General features: G+C 46.9%; 1 protein-coding gene across 1 annotated transcript in view; it reads right to left on the minus strand.

Moving 5' to 3' along the window:
- LAMC1 (laminin subunit gamma 1) overlaps positions 1-25,879 on the minus strand; it is a 62,318-nt gene extending 36,439 nt beyond the window's left edge. The window contains exon 1 of the mRNA XM_032192485.1: positions 25,483-25,879. Coding sequence (XP_032048376.1) covers positions 25,483-25,879 — 397 coding nt within the window. The remainder of the gene's footprint in view (positions 1-25,482) is intronic.
- Positions 25,880-27,403: the final 1,524 nt, after the last annotated feature.

Consider the following 27,403-nt stretch of genomic DNA (forward strand, 5'->3'; position numbering starts at 1 on the left):
CCCTACTTGCTGAAGGTAAGTCAATGTGAGCAATAACAGAAATAAAATTTGAGAGACTTCAGTTAAAAATCTGTGTAAGCCAAGTACTTTTTATCCAGACAAAGGTCTCTGCTCCAGAACGGAGCACAAAATCACATCAGTACACTGAGCAGATGCGGCTTTGTTTTCTCCAGTAACACTCAGCTTATCACCTAGCCAGATCGGGTTACTTCATATTTTAATTTATGTTGTAGAAGGATAGGGCTGTTGGACAGATTTGCTTTTTAAGAGCGTTTCAATCTCCCAGGAACATTAAGTACACAAACTATGTAAAGCTTCATTAACCAAGTGACCAAGTAGTAATGGTCCCGCGATTTAAAGCACATTGCCTAACACGGCCATATCCTCCCCCAGACTCACTGGCTGAAGAGAAATCATTTCCCCCCAACTCATGGGAAAACAAAGCCAGGCTGTTCCCAGCCCTTTCAGGGACATGCCAATGAGCTTTGGAAACAAGATGAACTTCACTAGTAAAGCTGTAAGCATGAAGATGAGATGCAAAAGAGGAAAATCAGGATGCTGTTTAATTGCATTCATATATTACATTGTCACACCAAAAATAACGTGGTTTTTTTTCTGATTTTTTTTTTAACAGTTCTTCTCAAGAGCCAACTGTTTCCCTCTAGACAGAGCACTCAAATATTTCAAGGTCCCTCTGACATAAATATCTTTAGAGCTGAAAAAAGGTGGATTTACTCATGTATTTGCTAAGCAAAGTTTCCCTAAATATTTGCATCTCCATAGCAAACAAACATGAAGCTGTGCTGATCCTATCTGCATTGAATAGTCTCTACCTAGGGTTTAAAGGAGCACCAGAGGGAGGAAAAAAAAAAAAAAAAAAAAGTAGAAAAAAACCACCACCACCACTAATTTCTAGGTATGAGACCTTTGAGGTTATGTTCCAGGCTTCGATGGACACTCACTGTCAGCACACAGGAGGCTTGCAGCTCTTCCTTTTCCCACACCCCTTTGAAATCCCTTTAGAAGCAGCTAATCGCCCCCAGTTCCCACTTCCCTGTCAAACAATGAGGCACTACGATGTTGGGATAATCCCTCAATCCTAATACCCACCATTAACAGTGAATCTTGGAAGTGTATTCAAACAAAACATCATTCAGAAGAAAAAAAGAACAAAAACAAAACTTCAAGACTATTTAAAAAAAAAAAAAAGATGAAATAATGAAAGGTTGATAAGAAACCTGTAGCTAAAGAGCTGACTTAACTCCTGATCTAATCTATTTATTTTTCAGAACACTGAATGAAAAAAATATGGAAATCTCCCAGCCAAAGTCAAGGTATTTAAATTTTTCCAAAGAATCCTTTATTTAGTGATTTTTCTATGCATGGCATCTTCAACAGTGTGTCTGTGGTTATGCTATACATATACAACGTTCAATTCATTTTAAAGTCAAAATTAAACTCTAGATTTGTTTTCCAGAACAGGACATCAACACACCCCTTATAACATTTTTGCATGACTCCCCCTTTACAAACTGCATGATCATGGACATGTTCAACTTTTGTAGGTTTGGAAGGTAGGTTTAGGTTTTGTAGGTAGGTGTAGGTTTTGTATATTTGAAATAATGCAAAAAGAGAGAAATATTAATATTTGCACTAACTCTGCAGTCCTCCGGCACTACTACAGATGGGAGGACAGGTGATCATCATCTTACATTGCATTGGTACCTGCACAGCTTTGGCAAAAGTGCTTTTTTTTTGGTTCCATGCAAGTATGGAAGCTGTTAAGATGAGCCACAACCATTGCTCAACTCTCCTTCTCCTCAAGGGAATGCATTAAGAAAGGAAGAAGAAATTAAAAAACTCAGGTCTACAGTGAAGTCTCCAGAGGGAAAGCCCATCGCGTCCTGCACCCAGCTGAGTGTGCAGGCCTGGGAAGGATGGTGCTCCACAGAGGACTGCCAAAACCACTCACACCAGATACGCCACATCTGGTCTGTTTTCATTGCTCAGTGTCTGGACAGCCCAACCAAGCACAAACTGTGCTAACATCTTTGTTTTTCCTCTTGTTTATCCTTTAACTTGCAGCTGCAGAGAAGCCTCCCCTTCCCATCGCAGAAGCCCCACCGGGCCCCAACTGCAGAACAGCACGTAAAACAAATCCAGCTCCTCCACCCACCGAGCTGCAATGTCACAAGCTTCAAGCAGAAGGCTCCAGCATCCATCCTGGCAGCAGAGGAATGGCATCAACTGCTTTGATGGACAATGGGTTGGACAGAGTGGCTGAGCTGGCATCCCCACCTCCACCCTTCCCAAAAAAGGATAATCCCTGTATTCATCTGACCACTTAATATTTTACATTTGCCGAGGCTTTATCCAACAGGAAATTAAAGCATTGTGTTGCTGGCTTAAAAGAGCTTTTCAGTGTTTTACAAAATTTTGCTCCTTTAAGTATTGAGGTTATCCCTACTTCGGAAAAAGGTAGGTAGGGCTTTGAGACGCTACACTCATACACTCTCAAAACCAATCCAAGGAGCTTTAATTGATATTCAGCATAAAGACAGAAGAGCTTAAATGATGTACCACAGCAGTTTGCACTGAATGGGATTTATTTTGCACCAGAGTAGAAGGTAGGTGTTCCCACTGAAGCCCATCAACCTCCATCTGCAGACAGACAGCCAACTTCACTGGTTTTCCCAAAACACATCCAGCACTGCTGCATGTACATCCAAGAGTGCCATTTCCCATAGCAGCTTTTCAGTCCCAAGTCTTCTCATATCTAGAATTTTTCCTCCCTTCTCCAAGTTCATAAAGGGGACAGACGATCTTGGAACTATTTTGCAAGGTGTGGAGTGAAGAAGATGCCAAGGGCAAGAAGCCTATCTGAGCTGCACTGCTCCAGGAGAACAAGCTTGTCATTTGTCCTCCCCTCAGACTCTCCTTTTCCTGCTGGAGCTGCTAAAATCAAATGTAAAACAAGCACCATTGTAAATTGCAGATAATCACTTCCTAATGACAGCAGTGAAAAATCCCTGAGTATACGTTCAGCAGATTTTTTTTTAACCTTGTCTTCAGTGATGTTACCACAGAGATTTGGACCCCACTGGGCATTCCCATTCTCCCTTCACTATATCTTCCATTACTAAAACCAATTAATGATTCAATTAATCCCACCTGCCAATGAAGACTCATCCAGTAATGTATGGCTGAGTGTTTTGCCCAGTGTAGCCAAGAATTAACGCAGATCAGTGGAAGTGAATGTGTCAAACACCTCCCTCCATCAGGCGATCTTCCACACATCCATGGAGCATTCTATTTGCTGTGCTACAGAATAACCTAACATTGCTGCAGCCTTCTGAAACGCCTCTGAAACCACCTAACCAGCTTCATTAGTACTGGCTTCAGGAGCTGTGTCATCTGCAAATATTACCTCTTCACCTTTTAAAGAGATTAAAAACCACAGATGCCAACAGAGGTTCTTGAGAAATCCCACTGCTAACCTCTGATGAAAACTGACTGCATTTTTTTTTAAACCCCTCGCCACAAGGAAATCTTGAAGAGTAAAAACCTGCTAAAGCCTCTCCCATACTCTAGCAAATACTCTCTTTTTTCATGCCAGGAATGTACCTCCGACAGCTTATTCCTCTATCCCCAGCCCAACGCGGCCACAGAGCTTCTTCCCTCCCTGCCAGTCACCAGCACATCCTCTCAGCTGCACATCAGGAATACTAATAGCTTCTTGTTTATTCTTTAATTTTAAAAGACCATACAACATCTGGAACAACAACTGCAGGCTTCAAGCCTCCCAGACGTTGCAATGCTGGGGCCCCTGCCCTTTAGAGCCAGCACACACCCCCAGCCCAGGGGACAGGTTTACTCCAGCAAAGATAAAAGGCGATCCGCGCTTCTATCCTCCTTCCTCCCCTGGCCAGAGATTTGCTCTCAAATGTACAAACCAAGGCAGATCTGGCATTTGTTTATGTATATTTACACAGTCTGTTTACAGAAGTCACTGGAATTAATAAAAGAAATCATTTAATCTGACCACAGGGGGTGCGGGAAGGGGAGAAAACGCTGTAAAATTAGAAATAAGAACCATCTGTTCCTCCTGACAGCCCCTGTCCACCCTTCCAGCTTGGGTGAATTCTCTGGAGTGGGCTTCAGCAGGGCAAAGAGATGTCTTCTGCCATCACCCTGATCTTCACACGCTTCCAGAAAATAACAGCTTACTGTAACCCTATCTGCAGGGGTAAATGTTAAAAACAGGCACAAGCATCCAACTGTCTGGATGGAGCCCTGCTCTGGATGGAGCCAGGCAGCTGCCAGCGGTGCCCAGGGCCAAGCCCAGAGGCAGGACTCAGCCCGCAGCCCCTCAGGCAGCACCTCGGGGCCTGGCACAGGCTGCCCACGGAGGCTGGGGGGCTCTTCCCTGAGGGGCTTCCAGAGCCGCCTGGACGTGGGGCTGGGCACCAGCTGGGGGGCCCTGCTGGGACAGACCTGGGGTCTCCCCTCCCAAAACAGCTGAGAGTAACCAAGACGTAAAGTGTGGCCACAAAGAACAACCAGACCTGAAGCTGGAAGCATAATAGCTATATATTCACCACACCAGTAAAGTCAGTGACGCATGCAGTTACAGCCTACAGCTCACCAGTGGTGTGCGAGCAACACCACCACAATAGCAAGGAAACATGGCAGAACACCAAACCCCTCTGGATTTACTGTGTTAAAGTCCCATTCAATGGAAAACCTATAGGTTGTTTGAGTAATGCTGCAGCACGTGTTCCCATGCTTAAAAAAAAGCATATTCAAAACTCCAGCTAGAGAAACCTCAGTTATGTATTAGAAGATTTCTTGTTTTTCAATAAATGACATCCTGAACTATCAGATTAAAACAAATACATCTAGTAGTACTCAGATGTCGATCACAACTGAAACCTGTAGCCATGAGGTCACTAAGGAACAAGACCAAAAAAAAAAAAAAAGACACACCTATTTCTATAATCCCCCCCACCCCAGACACACGTGTAGCCCCCTCCAGACTGCTCCTGAGACACACTTCCATTACAATTTCTGCTTTATAAAACAGTAAAAAAAAAAAAAAACACACACAAATTAAGAGATCAGCTTGCAATTGACAGCAGTAAAAACTTGTCCTGGTGAGAGATGATGAGGAAAGGGCTTCACATCTGCCCTAAGACAAAACTTCATTTGAGATTTTTTTCCTTCCTACTTCCTTTAAATTTCAAGCAAAATGTTTGCCAATTACCTACTCAGATGAGCACTTCTCATTTCTTAATGGGGCTTTGTCACTTCACCAACTGAAAGTATGAAGTTCTGCAAATCAGGAAATTCTAGATGTAGGGAAGCATCAAGTCCACAGACTTTAAACACAAGGATGTCCAATAAGAGGAACAGAGACGAGGAGACATCCCTTGATCCTACCCTGCACACTTGGTATAACCACTGAGTGTGATGTTCCCATGTTGTCAGATACAGAAAATGGGTGAGCCAGTCTCCTTTTTCCAGTTTTCCAGTTAATTTTGGACAGAGATGCATCCTCACTTAGGCTGTTTTTCTTCATAGCACAGACTTGTCCAAGTCTGATTTTTTTTTTTTTTTTTTACACAAATTATCCCACATGAACAGGACTATTGCTGAACTCCACAGATGGAAACAGATGCTGCCGCCCTCCATGCTGGCTCCACATCTCTCAGATAAATTCTGCACCTGCAGTAAAATAAATTCTGCATCGTGTGTAGCAAACATGGCAGAGGCGAGAGCAGCACTGAGGAACCACAGACCTCGCAGGAAATGGATGCAGGGAGGTCTGTGGCCCTGCCTGCAAGCAGCATTGGCACTTCTGTAGCGAACTTACTAAGAAATCAAAAAGCCTTTTCTTCGGGAAGGAACCAAGCCAGAGAAAAAAACATTGCATGCAACAGAGTTGGATGTTCTAAAATAGGTATATTTTCAAAAGTTTTGAAGAATTAAAACACTATAAACATTTTCCTCTGCCTGCACCAGACAGAAGTAGAACACAAGCCTGTTCCATACCAGCACCAGAGGACAGGCAGAAACAAAATGTTTCAGGCATTTTTCAGGAGCAAAGCTGTAAGGAGTTACCGATGTGGAGATCACTTCGCATGTAGCCGACCAGCCAGCACACCAGTGGCATCACCCCATAAGCAGGCTGGGTAGAGATACAAAATATTTCACATTCAAGAAAAATCACTTGGCATCTTCCCTACTAGTTCTATCTAGATCAGGAACCTGAAACTCTGTTCCTAGGCTCCAGACCAGTGCTAAAATAAACAGAAACCAGGCTACAGTGTCCAGACCAACTTCTTTCCCTAAAGCATGAAAGCCAGAAGTGTTCCTAGTGATATATTGCTTTAAGCAAAAATGTGTATTTTGGCAAAACTTCACTTAGTTGAAAGTACTCCGGCCTGCTCTTTGGACAGTAAAAAAGGAAGCATCCAGCTGAGAGCCCACTGCTATCTCTGCTCTCTGGAAAAAAAAATCAGTTTTGGAGCAAACAGTTCTGCAAATGAAACCGCATGCGCTATTTTCAGTGGAAAATGAAGTTTTCCTTTAAAGAGTACACACCTGTAGCATGCCTGAGGTTTGAAAGTCTGCCCAGGAGCAGTAGCTCCAGATAGAAGCCCTCAAGCAGAGCAGCACTCATGGGTGGCTCTGGTAAAGCTGCAGGATGGAGTCCCCGTAACAGAAATTTGAGCATCTCTGTCCTAGAACAAAGCTCTCTGTCGTGCCCAGCTCTGCCAACAAATCACGAACTTTCCTTCACCAAAACCCTGAGTGGATCTGAAGGTGAAACACCATCTGGATGTCAGGTCACTAGACAGTCCTAAGGGCATCCCTAGAGCTAGAACACAAACTCAGGAACCACCAGTTTCCTCCTTTGATTCACAACCAGTGCATCCATCAGTTTAATCTTCTACTTCTCTACCATGCCATGAAGCCTCTCAATGGCATAGAAAGGTAATGAATCTGTAGGTCAATTCCTGAAATACACGTATCAAAGCTTTTTTTTTTTTTTTTTTTTTTTTTTTTTTTTTTAATATAACCGCCTTCCAAGAGTGGTTTATAGACTACTGCTTACATTCTCCTCACTCTCATGCAACCTCCAGCTGTATCACATTGTAACAGCAGAGAGGTTTGTCTCAATTACCAATTACTACTTACTCCTATCACTGTTTGATAATTCAGCACAGAGTTTGGAAACATCTGAATTCATCTCCAAGGTAAATGCCTCAATCAGAAAAACAGGATGACCATCAGCTTCTGGCAATTCCTAGCTCTGCAAACCCTCATTTCAAGGGGCTGTGCTGCACTCAGGATATAAATCATTGGAAAAAAAAATAGGAAAAGCAACTAAATACCATTTTCATTTCTCTAATGGCCTCCTGTTCCAGAAAGGAAAATAAAAAAAAAAAAAAAGTTTGCCAGGGCTGTATTTTTACATGTTCAAAGACAAGGGGAGGTTTCTCTCTGCCACTTACAGATTGATGTGATCATTTCCAAAACCAGGAGAGCAATCAAAAACTGCACAGAGAGCAACATGCAAGAACCCTGAGATACATGCAAAAGCACTTCATTCATAAAGAGCAGGATGAACATCTGAAAGCCAGGATGCACAAACAGGAAAGCCGCAGTCCCTGAAAACAATAGGATCAGCCAGGTCACCTTTCTGGGTTTTGCCACCAATTGTTTGCCTGTACTTTTGCAGAGACTGGAGAAGTTTAACATGTATGTGCCTAAGAGTGCTTTGTTTGGCTGGGGATCCCAGCACCACCACTGAAGGACACCTTGGGAAAGTCTTACATGAGGTATCCATTTAATAACTGGGGACAAGAACTAAAAACTGGAAGTCAAAACACAATCTACAGAACTAGTGGGTGACACCCATCACTGGTGAGCAAGAGAGGAAGGCATGACAAGCAGCTTGACTTTTCCTACTACCAATTCTACAACAGAAGCCACATCCCCTTATGTGGCCATCCAGCTCTGGAGGACGCATGCAAGTGCAAGCAGCCAGGTGAAGACCACTCATCTCTGATTCTGCCTTTTTTTTTCTTAAAAAAGTTTGATTAGCCACAATGCCATAGAAAAAAAAATTCTGAAATCTTTTTCTCTCTTTTTTTTTTTTTCTTTCCAACCACACAAAATAATTACGTGCAAAATGCTGGGGGAAAACATTGAAAAAACTTGGCTATATCCAACTGACAGAGTTTCATCTTTTTTTTAAAAAAAAAAAAAAAAAAGTCATACCCAGTGCGGTTGTGCCTCTGCTGCACACCAAAAGCAACGAATGGTTGTGAAAAGATTCCCAAGCTGGTATAAAGCTGCAAGCAGGAAGCAGATCTGAAACAAGGGGGTTTGGCAGGGAAAAAAGAAAAAAAAAAAAAAAACACAAAGAGGAAATGGAGTCTTGTACGCAAGAGGCAATGCAAACATGAAACTGAATACCAAGTCGTTGCTAAAGTTCAACCACTTCAAGTCTCAATTTATTCCACAGAAGTGGAAAAGGCCATGAAAAAATACTTAAAAAGTAAAAACCAAGTAACTGGAAAAAAAAAAAAAAAAACACAACTAAGAAGCTTTTATCCCCCCCAGAGCTAAGTATCTGAAGCTTTCTACACCAACCAGGCATGAAAAATTCCCTGAGAATAAGCCAGCTGCCAGCTATATTCCCAATTTAGCACAGAAATTCTGTGACCTATGACAGTGAACATTTTGGAAGTTATTTCTCCACAAGGAGAAATAGAAACTTTTAAAAAAGTCTTACAGAAGCATGATACTCACTTGAACTCCAAAAAAAGAAACAGTGTTTTCTCACCAAAAAAAAAAAATCTAGTCTCCATTAGCCTCCAGAAACGTTAAGATAATTCGCCAGCATTTGCAATTAATTGTTGAAGATAGAAAGTAAGCATGTGCGCTCCATCCGAACATAAGCCCACTTTGGCTACGCACCTTGTGAAGTCAGGATGGGGGCAATCCCACCAGGCTGCTGTGCCGTCACGGACCTGCTGCGTCCAAGAAAATAAAGAACTTTCCCACATTTGGAATAAAGCACAACCAGTAAATGACATTGACCCAGTTATTTATTTTTATAAGGTCATTTTTTTACACATGCTTCTTTAGGATCTCTTTATGTTACTACAATCATCCACTGAATAGGGTGCTACTGAGCCATATGGAAAAGAGTATCCTAGTCCTAACATGTAATGCAGAGTTTGGGTAAGGAAGCAAAATTAACTGTTCCTTGTCAACACACATTCTGCTGGACTGCATCTTGAAAGTCAGCAGATCCTATTAAATCAGACTGAACATAGAGGGAATCTTAACAATAGGGGCGAGGGGTATAAAACCCCTTGCAATGCAAAGAACGAAAGGAGCAATTGCTACACTGCAAAAACCTGAATGTCAGCAAAAAGCCTCCCTTATTCCCACAACTATACATTCACCAGACTGGATTTTCTTTGACCATTTTAGGCAAGCTAAAAAAAAAAAAAAAAGCAGCTTTTTACGTTTCCCTTACGTTTGCCGTATGTCCTAATTTCTCGCAGAAGTGTGGTTCCACACGAGTTACAGATGACTTTCACAGCTGTGGAGGAGACAGCTGGGTACAGAATAATATCTGGCAAGTGCTGTGCAGGCTTGAGATAAGCCTATATATCTGCTGAAGCAATCAGCAACAGCACAATAAAATCTGTGTGGTCACCCTTAGATTTCAGCGATGACAAAAGGCAGATACCAACAGCTGACAGCTACTATGAAGAAGGCAATTTCAGACTGGAGGAACAGGAAACTTCCTCCATCATTTCGGGCGCTGTTTACATTTGGAAGCTCTTCTCTGCAGTAGCAACAGCCAAGGCGAGGCTGCCTGTGGCTTCAGTTTGTATTTGGGGACACAGCTCCATAGTGACTGAGTCCCAAGCAGCAGCCCTGCCTGCCTTTCCTTCCCTTCTGAAATGCTCACCTTCCCTTTGGGGCATGCTTGGTAAAGTTTGGGGTCCTGAAAAATTAATTTTTTCTAGTGCATACAGCTACTTTGACAGGTGGTGGAGGGGTGGGAATCATAGAAACTCACTTATTTGCTTTGGTTTCCTTCCATTTTGTTCTACTCTAGGATGGATACAAGGTGATCCAACCTTGTCTCAATCCTCTGCAGCTGACTTTACTGGGAAGGACTAAGTTGGGAGGTCTTCACCCAAGCTGCTGCCACGTCTTATCATTACTTGTATTTTATTTATTTATATTTATAGTCTTGCCTGCGGAGTGATTAAACAAGGAAAAAAGGATTTCAGCAGAGGAAGAAGTTACCAAAAAGCAGTTGGTGCCTCAGATACTATCTCAGGTTCTTCTTCTGACTATCTTTACAGCTGGTGTCCTCTTCATCACAAAAGGCAGAAGTAATTCAGAAATCCTGAGCTGTCTGTTATTTGGACTATTTGGCCTACATAATGGGTGGCAGCACACTGAGAGGGTAGCGAATCCAAAAGATGGTCTCCTCTTAGCGCAGAAAAGCAGCTCCTCGGTGCTGGGTCAAGATGACATCAGAGAGATCTTAAAAACGCAGCACTTCTTAAAATACACAGTATGCATCAGCTTCCAGCAAGCCTGTCAACACCAAAACAATAGCCCTGCCTTGAGCACTTCTATTTTTAACATTTTCCATCTGTGCACAGGACAACTATTTAATAAATCTAAGGGAAACAGAACTGAAGGAGTTGAAGGAACTTTTTCAGAGCAAACCCAATTAACATGAACACAAGCTGTAACCTCCAGCAGCCCAAATGCATCACAGGGATTCCTGAACAAGCATCACATGGCAGCCTCGGAGACAGGACAGATGCTGAAAACTGATGCCTGATCATCTGGGAGCACAACAGCAGGTGACAGAGTTGAGCCTAACACAAAGTTTCCTGTGTAATATGCTTGTGCCATGGAGCAAACGTCACCTGGCATGGCTGCCACAGAGAATGGGTGTTGTAAGGGAGCAGGGTGATCCTAAACAGCTTGTTATTCCATAGATGCACCTAATGCCTTGAATTTTCTTTAGGATGCTGAGGACTGTGCTGTAAATGCAAGCAGTACAAGAACACCTGGAAGCCCCCATGGATGCACAGACTACCCTTAGCGAACAAGCGTTAGCTTGAACTCAGCTCACGCTCAGACTGAGGACACTTTGCCCTAAAACGGTCACAAGCCTGCTGCAGTGGAAAGAAACTACGCATTGCACATCTAAAAACAAAGTTTATGCAGAGGTTTCTCCCGTTAGCAGGGAGGAAGGGCCCAGGACCCCCAGCAGCAGCATGACAGTGGCCCCACGGCTTGAATGCCCCAACACCTTCGCACTGTTTTTCAAACCAAGGCCGTTTGGGGCAGCTTTCAAGTGTTATTCAGACAGGAGACAGTTGACAGCTCACCTCCATCCACAGCAGTGAGAAGAAAGGAGAAAAAAAAAAAAAGCTGCACTACAAAACTCTGCCCGCACTTACAAAGAAGTCTTTGGTAACCTGAATGAAGAGCACTTGCTCCCATGATTCAGGCACCACTACACATATACAACCCTTATGTGCAGAAATGAAAGCTGTCGGGGTGTGTGCTCCATCCAAGCCCCTCACAACCCAGGAACCCAAGCGGGCAGGTGGCTCCTGCTCCCGGCACAGCGCCTCTGGTCACAGAGCCAGGGCCTGCCCCTCAGCGCCACTGGATCCTCTGCAGTGGCCTGGGCAGGAGCTGCTGCATACCTGCACAAAAATTCATAGCTCTAAGGGTTTTCTTGCTCATCGCTGTGTGGGTAGGACACATAAATGGAGAACTCTAAGTAAAGCCCTAAGGTATGCTAAGCTCCTTTTCCATCCCTCCAGGCAGCCACAAATTAAGTAGGTGAAAGTTGCATCAGAAAAAAAGAAAAAAAAATACTCTCCTTAAGACTAATGAATCCCGCTCATTTTCTGGCCCAAAAAGCATGTTTTCGGCCATTGGTTTTGCATCTGTATTCTACAAAGACTTGCAGGGCTGTGTCCTCCAAGATGGGTTTGCCAGCCGTGCATCCCTGGGGAAGGTTTTCAATAAAAGAAATGCTGACACAGCACCAACCTGGCCAGCCTGACAGTAATTCTGCAGGAGCTGTTTAAGCAGCTAACCCAAGGCACTGAGACACAACAGACATCTCCAGGCTCTGTCTGTCATTCAGTAGTTTGATTGGCTCTGGGATGGGTGTTGTCAAGCAGCAGCACAGGAGGCTTTTATGGGCTTTATCTCATCCATCACTACAGAAGCTCTTAGCCCATAAAAAAAAAAAGTCATTACCTTATTAATATTAAAATGAGTGTATAAATGTAATTGTATTTGGATGCACCAGCTGATACTTCAGCATTATTTATGAAAATTAGGTTTAGTCTTCACATCAATTCATCTTAATTATGATGAACAGATTTAAAAGAGACACTATTGATCAATCCTTCGCCCCTGAATCTGCTTTCCAGAGCATCAAACAGCTGCATAAATATCACTTTGTCCACTTATTTTAATGGATTATTAATTTTTAAAAGTTTGCTTATGCAAAGTCAGCTAGAACAAGCTAGGACAGCTGAATCTCAAACTAAAATGAAGATGTTTTACATAAAGTAAAACTATGTAAGAATTCTGTGTTTAAGTCAGAACACAAACATGCGTATTTTATTTATGAAAACCCTTCCCCAGAAAGGCCCTATAATATCTCAACCTTTTTCCTAGGTTTGTCAGCTGAATGATCTGCATCCCTGTGGCAAGGCCCAAAAGAGAAATTTTAGCTTGCTCATTTCTTTCTTTTACTGAAGTCTGAGCATCAAAAACTCTGAGTAGCTTTACATAAACCAAAGTGCTCACTTCTGATTAGAATTACTGCAAGGCTCTTTGTAAAAAAAAAAAAAAAAATCCACCACACTTTAGGGTGTTTCCAAAATCGGCTGAAACTTGTGTAAGTTGTGTCCAGTCCCTGCCGCAGGCTGTGCATTCCCAGCACTTCTTCCCCTTCAGCCAGCACTTGCATGGCCCCAGGCACATTGCAGCAGTGATCCCCTTATCTCCAAACCCACCAAAAAGGTTATCTTTCGATCAAGGAAGCCACTAGGACTTGATGAAACAAGCTGAGAGGCTCAACCCAGGGCTGCAGATCCGTGCCCCCAGCCCCAGCAGAGCAGCAGGAGTACCTTGGTGGCACAGGGACACTGCACCTTCACCTCCTGCCTCCAAAACAAAGCACAAGGCCACTGCGGGAACACTGCGCAGTGTTTCTGCTCTGCAATGTGCTGTCACAGTAACTGAGTGCAGAGACAGCATAAAAACTGCGGGAGTTGGGGAAGAAGGAAGGGAAAGAAGTAGGTGCACAACACAAAATGGTACAGCCTGGGCGAGGAGTTGAGCAACTCATGAACGTTGTCCATTATTCAAGCCAGAAGTGAAAGCCCAGGCTTCCTACAGAGCATCCTTATTGCTCGTACTTAATTTTGGAGGAGCTTAACGATGATTTGTTTGTTTTTTACCTTGCAAATGCTCTTCAAAGAAGAAGCGGTGTATGTCCTTTAGGCATGAGGATGGAAGGCATTCCTGGAATGATGTACCAACTATTTATTGATTCATTTTTAATTGCCAGTTCGGAATGACAAGTCATCTTTTCCAACAGCTTAAGAAACCTACTCTTTAAGTCTTTAAACATACTTTTCTCAGGGATGTAAAAAAAAGTACACTAAGCTAGGACTTAAACGTTCTTTCAACTACAAATGCTCACTTCTACTTCAAAGCAATGGTCTCTGCTACTAGAGTTTAACTAGTTTATCATTAACTGTGTGATAGCTTTTGATGTTCGACTCTAAAATACCTCAAACCATCACTGCTTGTCCTGGAGGCTCAAGGTATACCCCACCACTCAGCTTACATCTGAGAAGGCAGAAGTGGTCTTCACAGCTATCTTGAAGGGCCGGACACTTGGAAAATTTACCAAGATGTGGTGGTTTTACTCAGGTGGGCAGCTGAACTCCACCTCAACTGCTCCTCAAAGAGGAAGGGGGAGAAAATATGAAGCAAAGGACTCAAGGGTTGAGATAAGGACAGGGAGATCACTCAACAAGTATCATGATGGGCAAAACAGACTCAGAGTAGGGAGATAGTAAAATTTATTGGCTATTACTAACAAGCTAGAGAACTGAAAAACAAAGAAAAAAAAAAAAAACAACCTTTCACCCATCCACCCTCTTCCACCTCCTCTCCCCAAGCGGTGCAGGGGAACAGGGTCTGCAGTCAGTCCGTAGCACTTCATCTCCGCCGCTCCTTCACGGTCACTCTCTGCCCCTGCTCCCCGTGGGATCCCTCCCACGGGATGCCGTCCTTCCTGAACTGAGCCTGCGGGGGCTGCCCACAGGCAGCAGCTCTTCAAGAATTGCTCCCACACAGCTCCATACCACAGGGTCCATCCGTGCTGGAGCAGTTTGCTCCTGACAAGTCCCCCACAGGTGGGCGGCAGCTCCCCCGAGACCCTCTGCTCCTGCGTGGGCTCCTCTCCACAAGCTGAAGCTCCAGCCCGGGGCCTGCTCCTGCAGGGGCTCTCCATGGGCCGCAGCCTCCTCCAGGCCACATCCACCTGCTCCACTGGGGGCTCCTCCACGGGCTGCAGCGTGGAGATCTGCTCCATGTGGGACCCATGGGCTGCAGGGGGACAGCCTGCTCCACCAGGGGCCTCTGGATTCTTCTCACAGAAGCCACCCCAATGGCTCCCCACTACCGAAACCTTGCCACATAAACCCACTACACAGGCACGTATTTTTTGTTTCTCTTTTAAAAATGCACGGTGAGGCAGTCATTATTTCAGACCTGACAAGACACCTTGTGCTACCACCTGAAGCAAGAGCCACTTCTCACCCAAGGGGTGGCCAAGCATCACGTACCTGATGAGCTGCCACTGTATTTAAAACGCCCTTCACAGGCATTGCGCCCGCTTGCCAAGCAAAACATTTTAGCAATCAATTAACTTTTCTGCTGAGTTTCCTGTGACAAAAAAAAATGGCTTTCAGAAGTCAGCACGAGAAGAGCAAAAGCTGACAGACCACAACCACGTGTTTCAAGACAAGCTTGCCTCGAAGCACCGCGGGCAGCCAGCACAACTACCTGCACAAGGCGAAGGCTTCTGGAGATGGCACACGTCCACAGACGGACGTGCTTCATGCTCCCTTTGTGCTTTGGACTATTACCAATAGATTTCTTGGACAAGTCGGGACACGCACCAACCCTCAGAGGGGGCGATGAAGAAAGCTTTCCTGCGCTGTGCTAATTACACACAGGGAGCACAGACGTGAAAGTGAGCTTGAGAGGGAGCCGAGGGTTGGTTCATTTCACATCTGCACCTTCTGTGGGTCCGGTGGCGACACCGACTCATTTGCTTGAGGTTTCTTGGAGCCGGGCTCTCATGGTTTCCCCAGAGCCACCAATGGCTTCCTGCGGTGGGATGGGGCACAGGACTGCTGGGCTCGACAAAAGCCAGGGGGCTGCCAGCACTGCTGTGAATTTCAAAGAGTCGTGCTATTTAGTCAGGCAGAGTTTAAACTTTCTGGTACACAGTGCTAATGACACAGATTAACAACTCTAAACTGCATTCATTTTGCTGAACAACCTCTCTTCCCACAAACCCTTTCTATACACTGTGTAAGCACTCAATACCACTCCTGCCCATGGGATCACCCTTTCAAAACACATTTAATTCCCTCCCACTGTTTTCAAGTTAACGTAGATTTTTTAGGGGTGGGGAAGAAACAGAAAAGCTGGATTTGTGTGACAGAAAGGCTGGGGAACAGGGTCCCTCCCATCTGCCAGAGCAGCATGTTAATTTTCTACCAAGCGTTCCACAACAGAACAATGCCACAGCCCCTGAGGTTGCAAAACAGACGGCTTGGATGACATGAAAAAGGCTATTAATTCGCAGACAAATTAACGAGGAGACAGTTGGTACAAGGTTTGCAATAGGAAGAACCAAGCTTCCCTTCCTATGAACACTTCTGGCCTCTTCCATGCAATAGCTACTGACACTGTGTGCACAGAAATCAATGTCACCAGCCCAGACCACACCACGGCTGCAGCAGCGCATCCAAATCCTGGGCAGTAATAAACATTAACTTGGTTAAAACGTATGGAGAGACCAGAGCCAGCTACTCAAGCACACCCAAAAAACAAACCAGTTCCTTCCCTGGTGTGACCAAAAATTTCACCTCTGCTGGTGACTGCAATGTTCCTCAACAGCCAGAGCTGCAGCCGCATCACAGCTTCTCCAGACCGTTTTCAGACACTACTGTTGGGTGCTACGAATTAGGAGCAAAATATGATTTGTCATCAAAAAGCAGGATTTTTATTGCCAGGCTTGTACTCACAGAGAATCAAGGCAAGAAACCCAATTTGGGGAATCTTCTGATGATCTTCCCCAACACTACCTACATAGAGAGTTGAACACATTTTCCCAGATCTCTCTAAATGTATCAGTGGATACCAAATTAAATACCTTTTAATAGTCCCTTCTGGGGGACAGTTCATGAAGTTGTGCAATCCTCACCCAAATAAAGGCTGGCAGCAGTGCCAACAGAGCACACCAACTTGGGATGCTCTGAGTTTGGGATTTCTGGCCTTCCAGCACCTCCCAAGCTGATATGGACTTATTCTTACACAGCTCCTGCACCTTATGAGGGATGGAAGTACAGGAAAGTAAGGTCAGGAAGAAATCTGCAGCAGAGAAAATACCCCTCAAACTGACCAAAGCAGCTGTGTTGTAAGCAGTACTCCTGCCTGTTTGCCCTGGGTAGATGAGTGATATGGTCTCCTCCCCGAGGCTTTCAGCCAGATGTTTGCAGTTCACACACAGTTCACAGCAGCAGGACTGGGAAGGTCTATGGTGACTCACAGTGACACATCAAACCTTCCACACAGGATGCCAATGATGGGGAACGCCAATGATGGGGTCAATAAATGTTTCTTTTAAACTCATCTACTCAGACAGCTTCTAGTAATTTTTTCCTCATCCAGTAGCCTCAAATCTCCAGTGTTTAGAAATTTACCCATGAAAAGAAAAATGCATTGTTTATAACTGCCCTTTTAGGATAATAAACGACACCAATTACTTGCAAGAGAGCTCTAGTTTCAGATCAGTAGCTCTGCAAGTCATTTCATTGTTTCCTAGAGGCATTTACTACCATATGAAATATCAATCCCTCACGAAAACCACAAGCTTCCATTCCCAACCAGAAGTCAAGGACTGGCACCACGACAACCGACTTCAATGTTTTCAGACAAATTACCAATGGATAAAAGCCATTCCGTGTGAGAAAGTGGCAGCGTGTACGTACAGACGTATGCAGAGTCACTCTGCTCAGAGAGCAGAAGAGCAGTGATGTGCAATGCCAGTAATTTAACCAGTTAACTCATGCCTGCAGAGTGCCGGTCGACCTCCACTGAACATCCATCCCTTCCCAGTGCAGCGTGAAATCTCTGGAGAGGAGGAGCTGGGGGGCAGGGAGCAGGCTGGGAGGTAAAGCAGGCAGAAAGCTGCATTTCATTCAGTAGGGAATGATCACGGGAGTTTGGTTTATTCAGAGTTCAAGCATTTGCATGGCTAGCAAGAAACGCTTGCAAGCCTACGCCTGGTCAGCTCCCACAGACGCCCAACTGTCCGAGTGCCCAGGTAAGTAAGCTCAGCCTCCCTGTCTTGAGGCTTGCTCAGGGTTTTCCAAGTCTCACAGAATCATCTAGGTTGGAAGACACCTCCAAGATCATCAAGTCCAACCTCTGACCTAACACTAACCAGTCCTCCACTAAACCATATCACTGAGCTCTACATCTAAACATCTTTTAAAGACCTCCAGGGATGGTGACTCAACCACTTCCGTGGGCAACTTAACAACCCTTCTCAGTAAAGAGGTTTTTCTTAATATCCAACCTAAACCTCCCTTAGCGCAACTTCAGCCCGTTCTCCCTCGTCCTGTCACCAGGCACGTGGGAGAACAGACCAACCCCCACCTCGCTACAGCCTCCTTTAAGGTACCTATAGGGAGCAATAAGGTCGCCCCTGAGCCTCCTCTTCTCCAGACTGAACAATCCCAGCTCCCTCAACCTCTCGTCGGAAGACTTGTTCTCCAGACCCCTCACCAGCTTCGTTGCCTTTCTCTGGACTCGCTCAAGCACCTCAATGATCTTCCTGCAGTGAGTGGCCCAGCATCTCCTCACTTCATGCTTTTCACATCTTCTTCCTAACCCTCCACACATTAAGAATCAACAGCGAGAAGAGCTGAGGTTTTATGATGAAATGATGACTAAAGAACATTAGGGCATCCAACTACGGTGCACTCAGAGTGTCCTAGGTGTGAGGAATCCCCTCAAATTACACAGCTCATGAACATCAGCACCAGGGAAATGGGAGCAGGAGGGAAGCAAAGCCCAGGCACACTGCAAGGAGCTGAGGAAAGGAACAGAAAGCCAGGGGCAGATAGAGGAGAGGGGCCAGAAAACACAAGAGTGAAGCCAACAGGGGGTCAGCAAGAAGATGAGAGAAACCATATGTGGTTGAATCACCAGATCATTCACAACTTCCATCAAGCAAGTGACTCAGCACTGCAAAACTGCACGCAGTACGCTCCTCAAGCCAGGCTAGTGGGAGCCAGGAGACCGACCCACCAAGGAACCCAGAGAAGGTCCTGAAGCACAGGAGACACCAAAGCAGTGGCAGGGAGGCATCAGCACCAGAACCAGAGCAGGGAGAGCTGGACCACACCGTGCACAGCACAGCAAGGAGGCAGTACCGGCTCCAGCAGATGCAGATATGCAGGATACCCACAAATAAACTATGCTCGGGAGCTCACAGGCAGCAGTGTGGCCTCTCTAGGGCTCATCCCCCGGGACTGGCTGTGCAGCCTAGCTCACTGCAGGGGACTGTCGGGAAGAACATCCCACACAAAATCCCATAGGATGGGACATGCAGAGGACTGCACATGAAAGGACCATAAATAACCAACATAATTGGAAACGAACCACAGAAGTCCCTGGACAAGAAAGATTTCTTTTCACTTAGTTAAGCAATTTTACTTAACGCTATGATGCCAAGAAGCATTTTTCCAGAAGGGAATGATTTTTCATCCCATTAATCCCAGTAAGAGATAGTACCAACACAAACGGAGCATTTAGTTTACAGCATAAGAAAGTATCACAAAAAGGGACTGCTTATCCCTCTTGAAGACAGAGGTTCGATACAACCATTTCCTTAAAGCCCCAAGAGAGACGTTATCTTTGAATTAAAAGAGCTGCTTTCCAAAACTATATACATTGAAGCAAAATATACAAGGAAAGGAAAGAAAATCCTTTTTACCAACAAATCTGCTCAGGATCCCTGGCACTTTTCCCCCCTCAGAAATTACTCAGCCCACGTGCCAGGTGCTCACCACGGCAGAACCAGGCCTTTTCTGGTGCCCAAGGAGGCTGAGCTATAAAGCAGACCTTGAAAAGATAAATCACAAGATGAAAGCAATTTGCTGAGAACTGGACTGCTGCCAACTTGAGACTTTGCCGAGTTCACTCGGCCCTGGAACAGGGGAGAGAAGAAGTGCCACGGAGAAACCATGCGGCCGCGCGCACACCGTCCACTTAGACATGGAGGGGCCAAGGAACAACAAGCCCTGTCATCAAGCAGATCTTGATGTGTCATGGAATTTAGGTGTTTTGTTTTTAGAAGATTCCCAAGATGTAGCTGGCCTTTCTGTCAGGAAGGGCCGAGCCCCCCTTCCAGCTCAGCCTGCCCAGCGTTGGGACCAACTCTGCACCCAGCCTTCCCTCAAGAGCATCCCACGCCCCTGACGCTGAACTGGGGGATTCCCTTGCTGCCCTCCCAGAAGATGTGGCACGCAATGCAAAGCAAGGCCAGATAAACTGTTCTCCAAGTACTTCTCTCTGCAACAAAGACAAGAACACTACCGAGAGCTGATCCACAAATCCACAAACCCCATGTCTTTGCAAGATCTCACTACACCACCTCACCAAAAAGCTCACAAACCTTCCCCTTCCCCCACAAAACAACCATGCCCCAAAACAAATGCACAGATAAACCCTAAAGCTATCTGGAATTCTGCCTCCTATATAACAAGATAATACTGGCTTACCTACACACAAAAAAATCCTATAATAGTTTTTGGATACTATTTCTGAAAGAGGAAATTTTGAAATTCTCCATTAGTGAACACAGCTGTGTTGTGTCAGAACTGCAGGCATGATTACCACTGGAAACTTCTCTTTGATGACTATCACATTGGAATATCTGCAACAAGTAGAAGCATGGAAACCAGGAGAGCTTTGCCACCCAGTTTCAAAACAAAATGCTGAAGATTACTGAATAATACATAGGGGGCTTGGGGGTTTTTGTTTTTTAAGTCATCTCTCAAATAGGGCTGGACCAGCAGAAAAGAGATTAAAGACTGAGGCTGGGTGGTTTGCATTTAACTTAAATAAAGTTTCCTTACCATTTCTGTTCCTTTTTGCAGCTGAAATCTCCACCACTGTAGGAGCTTCTGTAGAGGGGAGAGTCTGAGAACTTGCGATGTGCTCCCTCAGAAGTACGCAGTGCCCCCTGTGAAGGCTCACAGCACGGTACCAGCCCGTACCTGTGGCCTGGCAGGCTGTGGGAGGTAGCCTCACCCCCACGGCCCCGCTTGACAGCCGTACGCTTCTGCGGGCAGCAGCTTTCTAATCTCACAGCACAAAGGGTGTGCTGAGCACCCAGCCAGAGCACTCGTCGGTGCCGATGGGATGGCCAACGCCGCCCTCGCACGAGCACGTTTCTAGAAAGAAGTCGCTGTGACGGCAGCAGAACAGGGACGGGCCCCTCTCACACACCCAAGAGCAGTCGGTCGCATCCAGCGTGCAGACAAGACACGGCAAACACGGTCTAATAATGCACCTGCTTTCACAGGCACGCAGGGCAGACCACCACCAACGCGCCCTCAATCTCACGCCGCTCACAGGCTGCCACGGGCCGACAAACCAACCCCAAGTCCATCCTCAGGGAAGGCCTTTGCCTTAAGCTGCTGAAACATCACAGCGAGTTTGGAACAGAGCTAGCATTGCCACAGGTCCTCGACACAGGCACCCACCCATGCTTGTCCTTCACCTACAGCCAGTGAATTTCCCTGGGCTCACCGTGCCTGGGCCAAAACCAGGCTTATGCCACAGGACAGCTGAGGCCACACAGCTCCTGCAGCCTACGGGGCAGTTACAGAACTCATGTTATTTTCTGAACCAACTTTAAAATGCATTGTGCTAGCCACTAATAAGCAAGACTCGATGAAGAAGAGACACATAAGCGTAGGCTGACCTGATTTTATCCCACATGCCAGCTAAGGCACAGGTAGACAGCAGCCAGCCCGCGCGGGAGCTACCACAGCACTACCAGCAGCAGCAATCAGAGCACCGGGGCCCCAAGGACATGAGCGGTACCAGCACTGCCCTGGCAAGAGCTGCATAATGAAGGACATCAACGCTATGCTCTTTATGCTGCAGTTTAAGTATTATGGTAAACCAGAGGCTGCAGATCAGTGTCATTCTTCATTTCCATGAAAAGCAGCGGCCCGAGATTTTTGCTTGCAGCCTTGCCAAGGCCAAGCCAGCCCCCTGGAGCTTTGGGCTGCAAATCAAATGCTACTGAGCAAACCAGAAATTTTTCAGTAAGCTCAGCAAACAATAGTTTCCAAGATTTAAAACTACAAAAACAGCTATGTGTCTGTGTCAAAACTGGTGATTAATCCTTCCAGCAATTCAGGGCAAGCACCACAAATAGCAGCTATTTCTGCTGCAGAAACACCACCCAATCGCAGCTCGCTCCATCCCCTAAAATAAGTGCTCTGCCATGTATAGTATTCCCAAATGCCTCACTGCCATCAGCATCCCAAGAAGGACGCAGGACAGAGGAATTGGAGAAAACTTTGGAATTTAAGGAGTATGTGAGTAGCGATAAACAGCTTTAGAGCTACTTTATATAACTGCACCGAACAACTGCTGGCCACTAAAAAAACTGATCTCTTAACTACTCATGTTGAAACCTGCAAAATGTAAATCAAGCCTTTGTGAGGCCAACTAAAATAGAGTCCCCTCAGGGCTCTGCAAATACCACAGAGAAGGCACTGGAGCACTGGGCAAGCCATTCCCAGCCCAGGTCCAACAACGTCTCCCGAGGACTTCCCAACAAATTGCACTGCTAAGGTGCTGTGTTCGGCACAGAGGACTCTTCCAAATTAAATGGCTTGCACAATAAAAAACCTTTACTGAAGAAAGATTATAGATGCAGGATAAAGCCCCTGCAGAAGGTAATGCGGGTCAGGAACTGAGCTCCTCAGCCTGCCCCCTCCATGCTCTGCTGTTTGGGAATAACCAGCACCATGCTGGGTGAGCCCGCTTGCTGAGTAGGCTCTCACCTGAGTAGGTAGTGAGAGCATCCCCTAAAAGCCCTAATTTGAAAGCCAAACTAGTAACTGAGGAGGATCTTAGGCTGGAGTCACAGTGTACTTGGGCACTCACAAACCTGGAGTGCCTACGTAAGTGCTAGGAACACTCTGCCAATGAATCAATCACCTTTTCTCAGGGTTTAGTTTTAACTCCTTATGCAAACCTTTACGTGCAAACAACCCACTTGCTTGATTTAGTTCCATGCCTGTTTCCTAGGAAGGCAGCGCCCGGCCAGCCTGCAAGGTTTCACCAGGACAACCTGCGGTGACTGCTTGCTTCCCAGCTGCATAACTGAATACTTGAGTTAGGGCACGTTTTGTGGCCCTTCCTTTAAAAAAAAAAAAAAAAAAAAGCTGCCTTTCTGTGCTTAAAAAAAAAAAAAAAAATCTCTTCTGCTACAAACAACTGGCAAATCAAACTGAAGCTGAACATAAAAGCTGGCATCTTGCCTAGGTTTCCTTGCAAATGCCTTCAAATGGCAGTCATGCCCCAAAGTACACTTCGCAGGCAGAGTATATATAACCAAGCATCGGTACTCTCCTCAAAGCCAAATAAAGGACTGAGCGGTTAGAAAAGGGGGAGGTGAAGGAGCCTCACAACCCATTTCTCCTAACAGCCAGGGGCTTTAATGAGTTTTCTTTATCTTACATTGACAAGATGCCGACCGTCATGGAGAGGGGTGCTTACAGACCAGCCTGCAGCACGGATTTCAGAAGAAGCCACGAGCAGCAGGGCTCAGCTCTAATTGTGACCCAGCCCCACAAACACAGCTGACATGTTTGTTACAACAGACAGTGCAGAGGAAGATTGGACAGAAGCAGGACTGCTTGCAGCAAAGCTGCCGGTGTGCCGAGGATGGATGCTGCCCCTTCATCCAAGGAAGGAAATGCTGGGATCCCAACAGCTGGAACCAAGCCTTTGCCAGCACCGGGAATAGTCCACACTTCTTCTTGTCCTCTTCTTCCAGTGTTTAAAGCTTTACCCCAAGGCTTTGTTTTGCTGCATGAGGGGTCTAACTAGCAAAGCCGTACTAAAACGTGCACACAAAGTGCTGGGGAGATGCCAGGACTGTCCCAGTGCTGCAAGCAGAAGTGAACGGCACAGGCTGTAAAAACGATGGGACTCTGACTTCAGAAACAAGCAAAGACAACTACCTACACATCGCAGCGTCTCAGCTTCCACACTCAGCTTAAAAGACGTCATCACTTCCCTGAAGTCCCTGATTCTTGGAATGCATGGGAATAAGGGGGTAGGGTGGCACTGGAAAAAAGGAAGATTACTTTGGGCAAGGCTCAGATAGAAAGTACTCAGCCTCAGGAGCTGGCAGCTGGAGGAAGCAAGGGGATGCTTTTAAGAAAGTGGAAGGGAAGGTCATGGCGGTGCGCTCCTGCTCTCACCCATCAGCTCGCTTACATGCGAACCAGAGACACGCTCACTTCTCCAGAGCTCTCGGGGAAAGGCTCTTACTTGGAGGGCCTTGGTGCTCTTTCATACGAAGATAAGAAGCATTTATGACTGCTGATAGCCATTTCTAGAAGGGGTGGTAATTTCCCCTCTCTTCTGTGAGCATCATAATTTTTGGGCTGAGACCTCCTGTCCACACACACCTGCAACTTCATAATGCTGATCCACGCTATTCTCTATACCAAGCTGCCTGCTAGCATCCAATTCCCAAGCTAAGGTTTTTAAACTTGACGTGTAAATTCTTAGAATTTCCAAAGAAGTTACAAGGCCCAACAGCCTGCTTTCACATGTTGACAACAGCCTTGCAACTCTTATTTGCCTTCTGCTGTGGCAGGAAAACATTACCCTGCTCTGCACAGGCCGAACATCATTGTACGTTAATCAAGACATCCCAAGCTGGCAGAAACTCAGCGCAGGACAGCATTTGCAAGCTGGAGGCACAGAGGGGATGCTGCCAGCCCTGAAGGGGCACACAGCAGTGCTGAGCAGCCAGGATAGCAGCACTTTAAAAGTAAAGGCAGCTGCAGCATCAAGTGGGTCCTTGGAGATCATGCAGAACCAGCTGTGTAGAAGGGCTTCATGCCCCCAAACGCCTCACAAAACCATACAACACCACCTGCATAAGTAGCTTAACACTTCGCTATTAAGTCTTCTTAAAATTAACTCCTGCCACCATCAAGCCTAGAGCAAGTACCTCATAGTTGGGAAGGCAGCTTTCCCTTAAGACAAACCCGAAACCCATGTGATTGACAGACACCACATTGCAGTGCCACAATATTGATTTGCCAGCGATGTTTTAAAGATGGTGTTTTCATGAAAGACACAAGCACACTTCTTCAAAGCCTGGGACACAGCACATCATTTGTTCCAGTATGTTAGAAAAGTGGATTGTTTTTCAAATGATACACACACACAGAGCTGCACAGGATCAAATGCAGCAGTAATGCAGATAAGCCTATAAACTAAGGTTTACCTTGATATAAAGGGTTATGATGATGATCTAAGGTTTACCTTAATATAAAGGATTATGATGATGTTCTATTAATAAATTAAATCAACTCTTAGCTTACTGCTTTCTCCAATGACGAGAATAACAATTCCCGATGTACAAGAAGTAAAAACTAAAGCAGAAAAAGAGATGTTACTGCCCGCCCTAACCCAAACGCGCTCCCCTAGCCCCGGTAACGCCGGTGTGCTCATCGCAGCGCTCCCAACACGAGGGGCTCTGCAGGTGGGTGCAGCCGGCAGGCGCTGCTGCCAGGGGAGCCCACGGCTCGCCTCCATCACATGAGACACGGGCGCATCCCACCCAAAGGTCCCGAAGCCCAACGCCCACCTCCCCGACCCCAAGCGGGGCTGTCTGCAGGACGAGGCGCGTCGCTGGGCTCCGGGGCGGGGGCTGCGGGCGGCACGCCGGGGCCGTGCGGTTACCCCGGTTAATTAGCGACCCCTCGGCGACTCCCCCCCCGAGGGGCTGCTGACCCCGCGCCGCCTTACCCAGGTGCAGGGTGAGGTTGACGGCGGCGGGGTGCTGCACGCCGGCCAGCATGCTCTGGCTCTGCCACCAGGTGGTGTCGGCCTGGCTGTTGTAGTCGGTGAGGAAGGCGGCGCCGTGCCGCAGGTGGGGCTGGGCGGCGTCGCAGAGGTGGCACGACTGGGTGACGCCGGTGACGCCGGTCTGCACGCAGTACTCCTCGGCCGGCGACCCGCACGTGTTGGTGGCCACCACCGTGGCGTTGAAGGCGGCGTTGACGAACTCGGGCATGCAGCGCTGCGGCCGCCCGCTCCGCTCCTCCGCGCACTCGTCCATGGCGGCGCCGCAGCCGCGGGGCAGCGCCAGGGCCGCCAGCGCCGCCAGCACCAGCGGCAGCGCCCGGCGCCCGCCGCCGCGCATGGCGGCGGGGCTCGGGCCGAGGGGGCCGGGGGGCGGCGGGGGCTGCCTGGGGCCGCCGCGCAGCTCCGAGCCGCCGACTCGCGCCCTGCTCCCGCTGCGGGCTGGGCCGGGCCGCGCCGCGCCGCCGGGCGGAGCCGGGCGAGCTGCCGAGGGGCGGGCGGGCGGCGCGGGGCAGGCCGGGAGCTGCCCCCGGCCGCCATGGCCCGGCCCGGCCCCGCCGCTGGAATGCGGGGAGGGGGGGACGGGGGCGGCCGCGGAGGGGAGGCGGAGGGCGGGGACCCGCGGCGCGGCGCCGCCCGGGGGGCTCCGGGGCTGGCTGCAGGCTGCGGGTCCCGAGCCGGAGGGGTGCTGCTGACAGGAGGAGCGGGCGGCTGGGCTGGGAGCACCGGAGAGCACCGAGTCCCCGCGCTCGGTTCTGCCCACCAGAACCCGCTTCGTTCCCTTGGCCGCGGTTTCTCCCCTGCCACGCGTGTTTGTAACGCTGCGGCGGAGCGATGCGGCCACGCTTTGCTCACCCAGCTCGCGCTGATCTCGCCAAAATCAGAATTACACCTCCGCGAGCCTGAGCTGTGCTCGCTCTTCAGCGCCTTACCTGCTGAAACAGTCCGTCAAAGCTTGGAGCCTAGCAAAGCATCCCAGCGTATTCCCCGTAAATACATTGCTTTTGCAACACACAAAAATAAATAAAATATTCTTTTCCCACTTAGCTATTTGAGCTCACATAAATGAAGCAGGTTTTAAGCAGTTACCAATTGCCATCTTCATGTATGAAAGTGCACAATTCCTTTTCCATGGAAAAGGCTCCATGTTGTCAGGGCTTACAGCCCAAATCTGTTTCATTTAGGCACTGGGAAACCCTTCACTGCTGCCAGGTTACTGACCCGGACTCGAATCTGAAAGGGAAGGTGTCACAAGTAATAATTCTGGGGTCAGTATTTATCTGGTGCTGATAGAGCAGGACAGCCAGGTAACCTCTCTAACTTTCCAGTGCTTACAGGGCGAATAACAGTAACAGTACCTGGGTCAATAAATTCTTGTGACTGGAAAATCCCACGAAGTAGAGTGAGTCAAGCTGTGTGGGAGGAGTTGCCTGAAAGGAAGGAAGGACTGCTAAATAGATAGGACTTTAGTCTGGGCACAACAACAAAACTTACGGGTAACCACCAAAAAAGAGCAAATAATATTTGTGGATAATGTTGGTAACTGTGCTGGGCTTAGACAGCATGGGGATAAATGAAAGAATAGTGAAAAAATGACATGGCAACTTCTTTGAAAGCAGGTTCAAGTATTCAAGCACTTATTGCCCCAAACTGCGCTAACTGCAATGATACCAAGGCTCAGAAAAACATGCTCTGTATTTAGCCAAGAGGTGGTCAGGAAAAAATATATAAAGATGACTGTAAAAAATGGCACTTTGTTACTTTAATTCTTCTTTGAGGTACTCAGATTAAATTAAATGAATGAGAGCAAGAGGGGAGAGAGTCAGAACAAAGAGATGAAATGCGAAAAAGCAAAAGCACCATA

This window comes from Aythya fuligula, chromosome 8 (genome assembly GCF_009819795.1).
Source record: "Aythya fuligula isolate bAytFul2 chromosome 8, bAytFul2.pri, whole genome shotgun sequence".
Taxonomy (NCBI): domain Eukaryota; kingdom Metazoa; phylum Chordata; class Aves; order Anseriformes; family Anatidae; genus Aythya; species Aythya fuligula.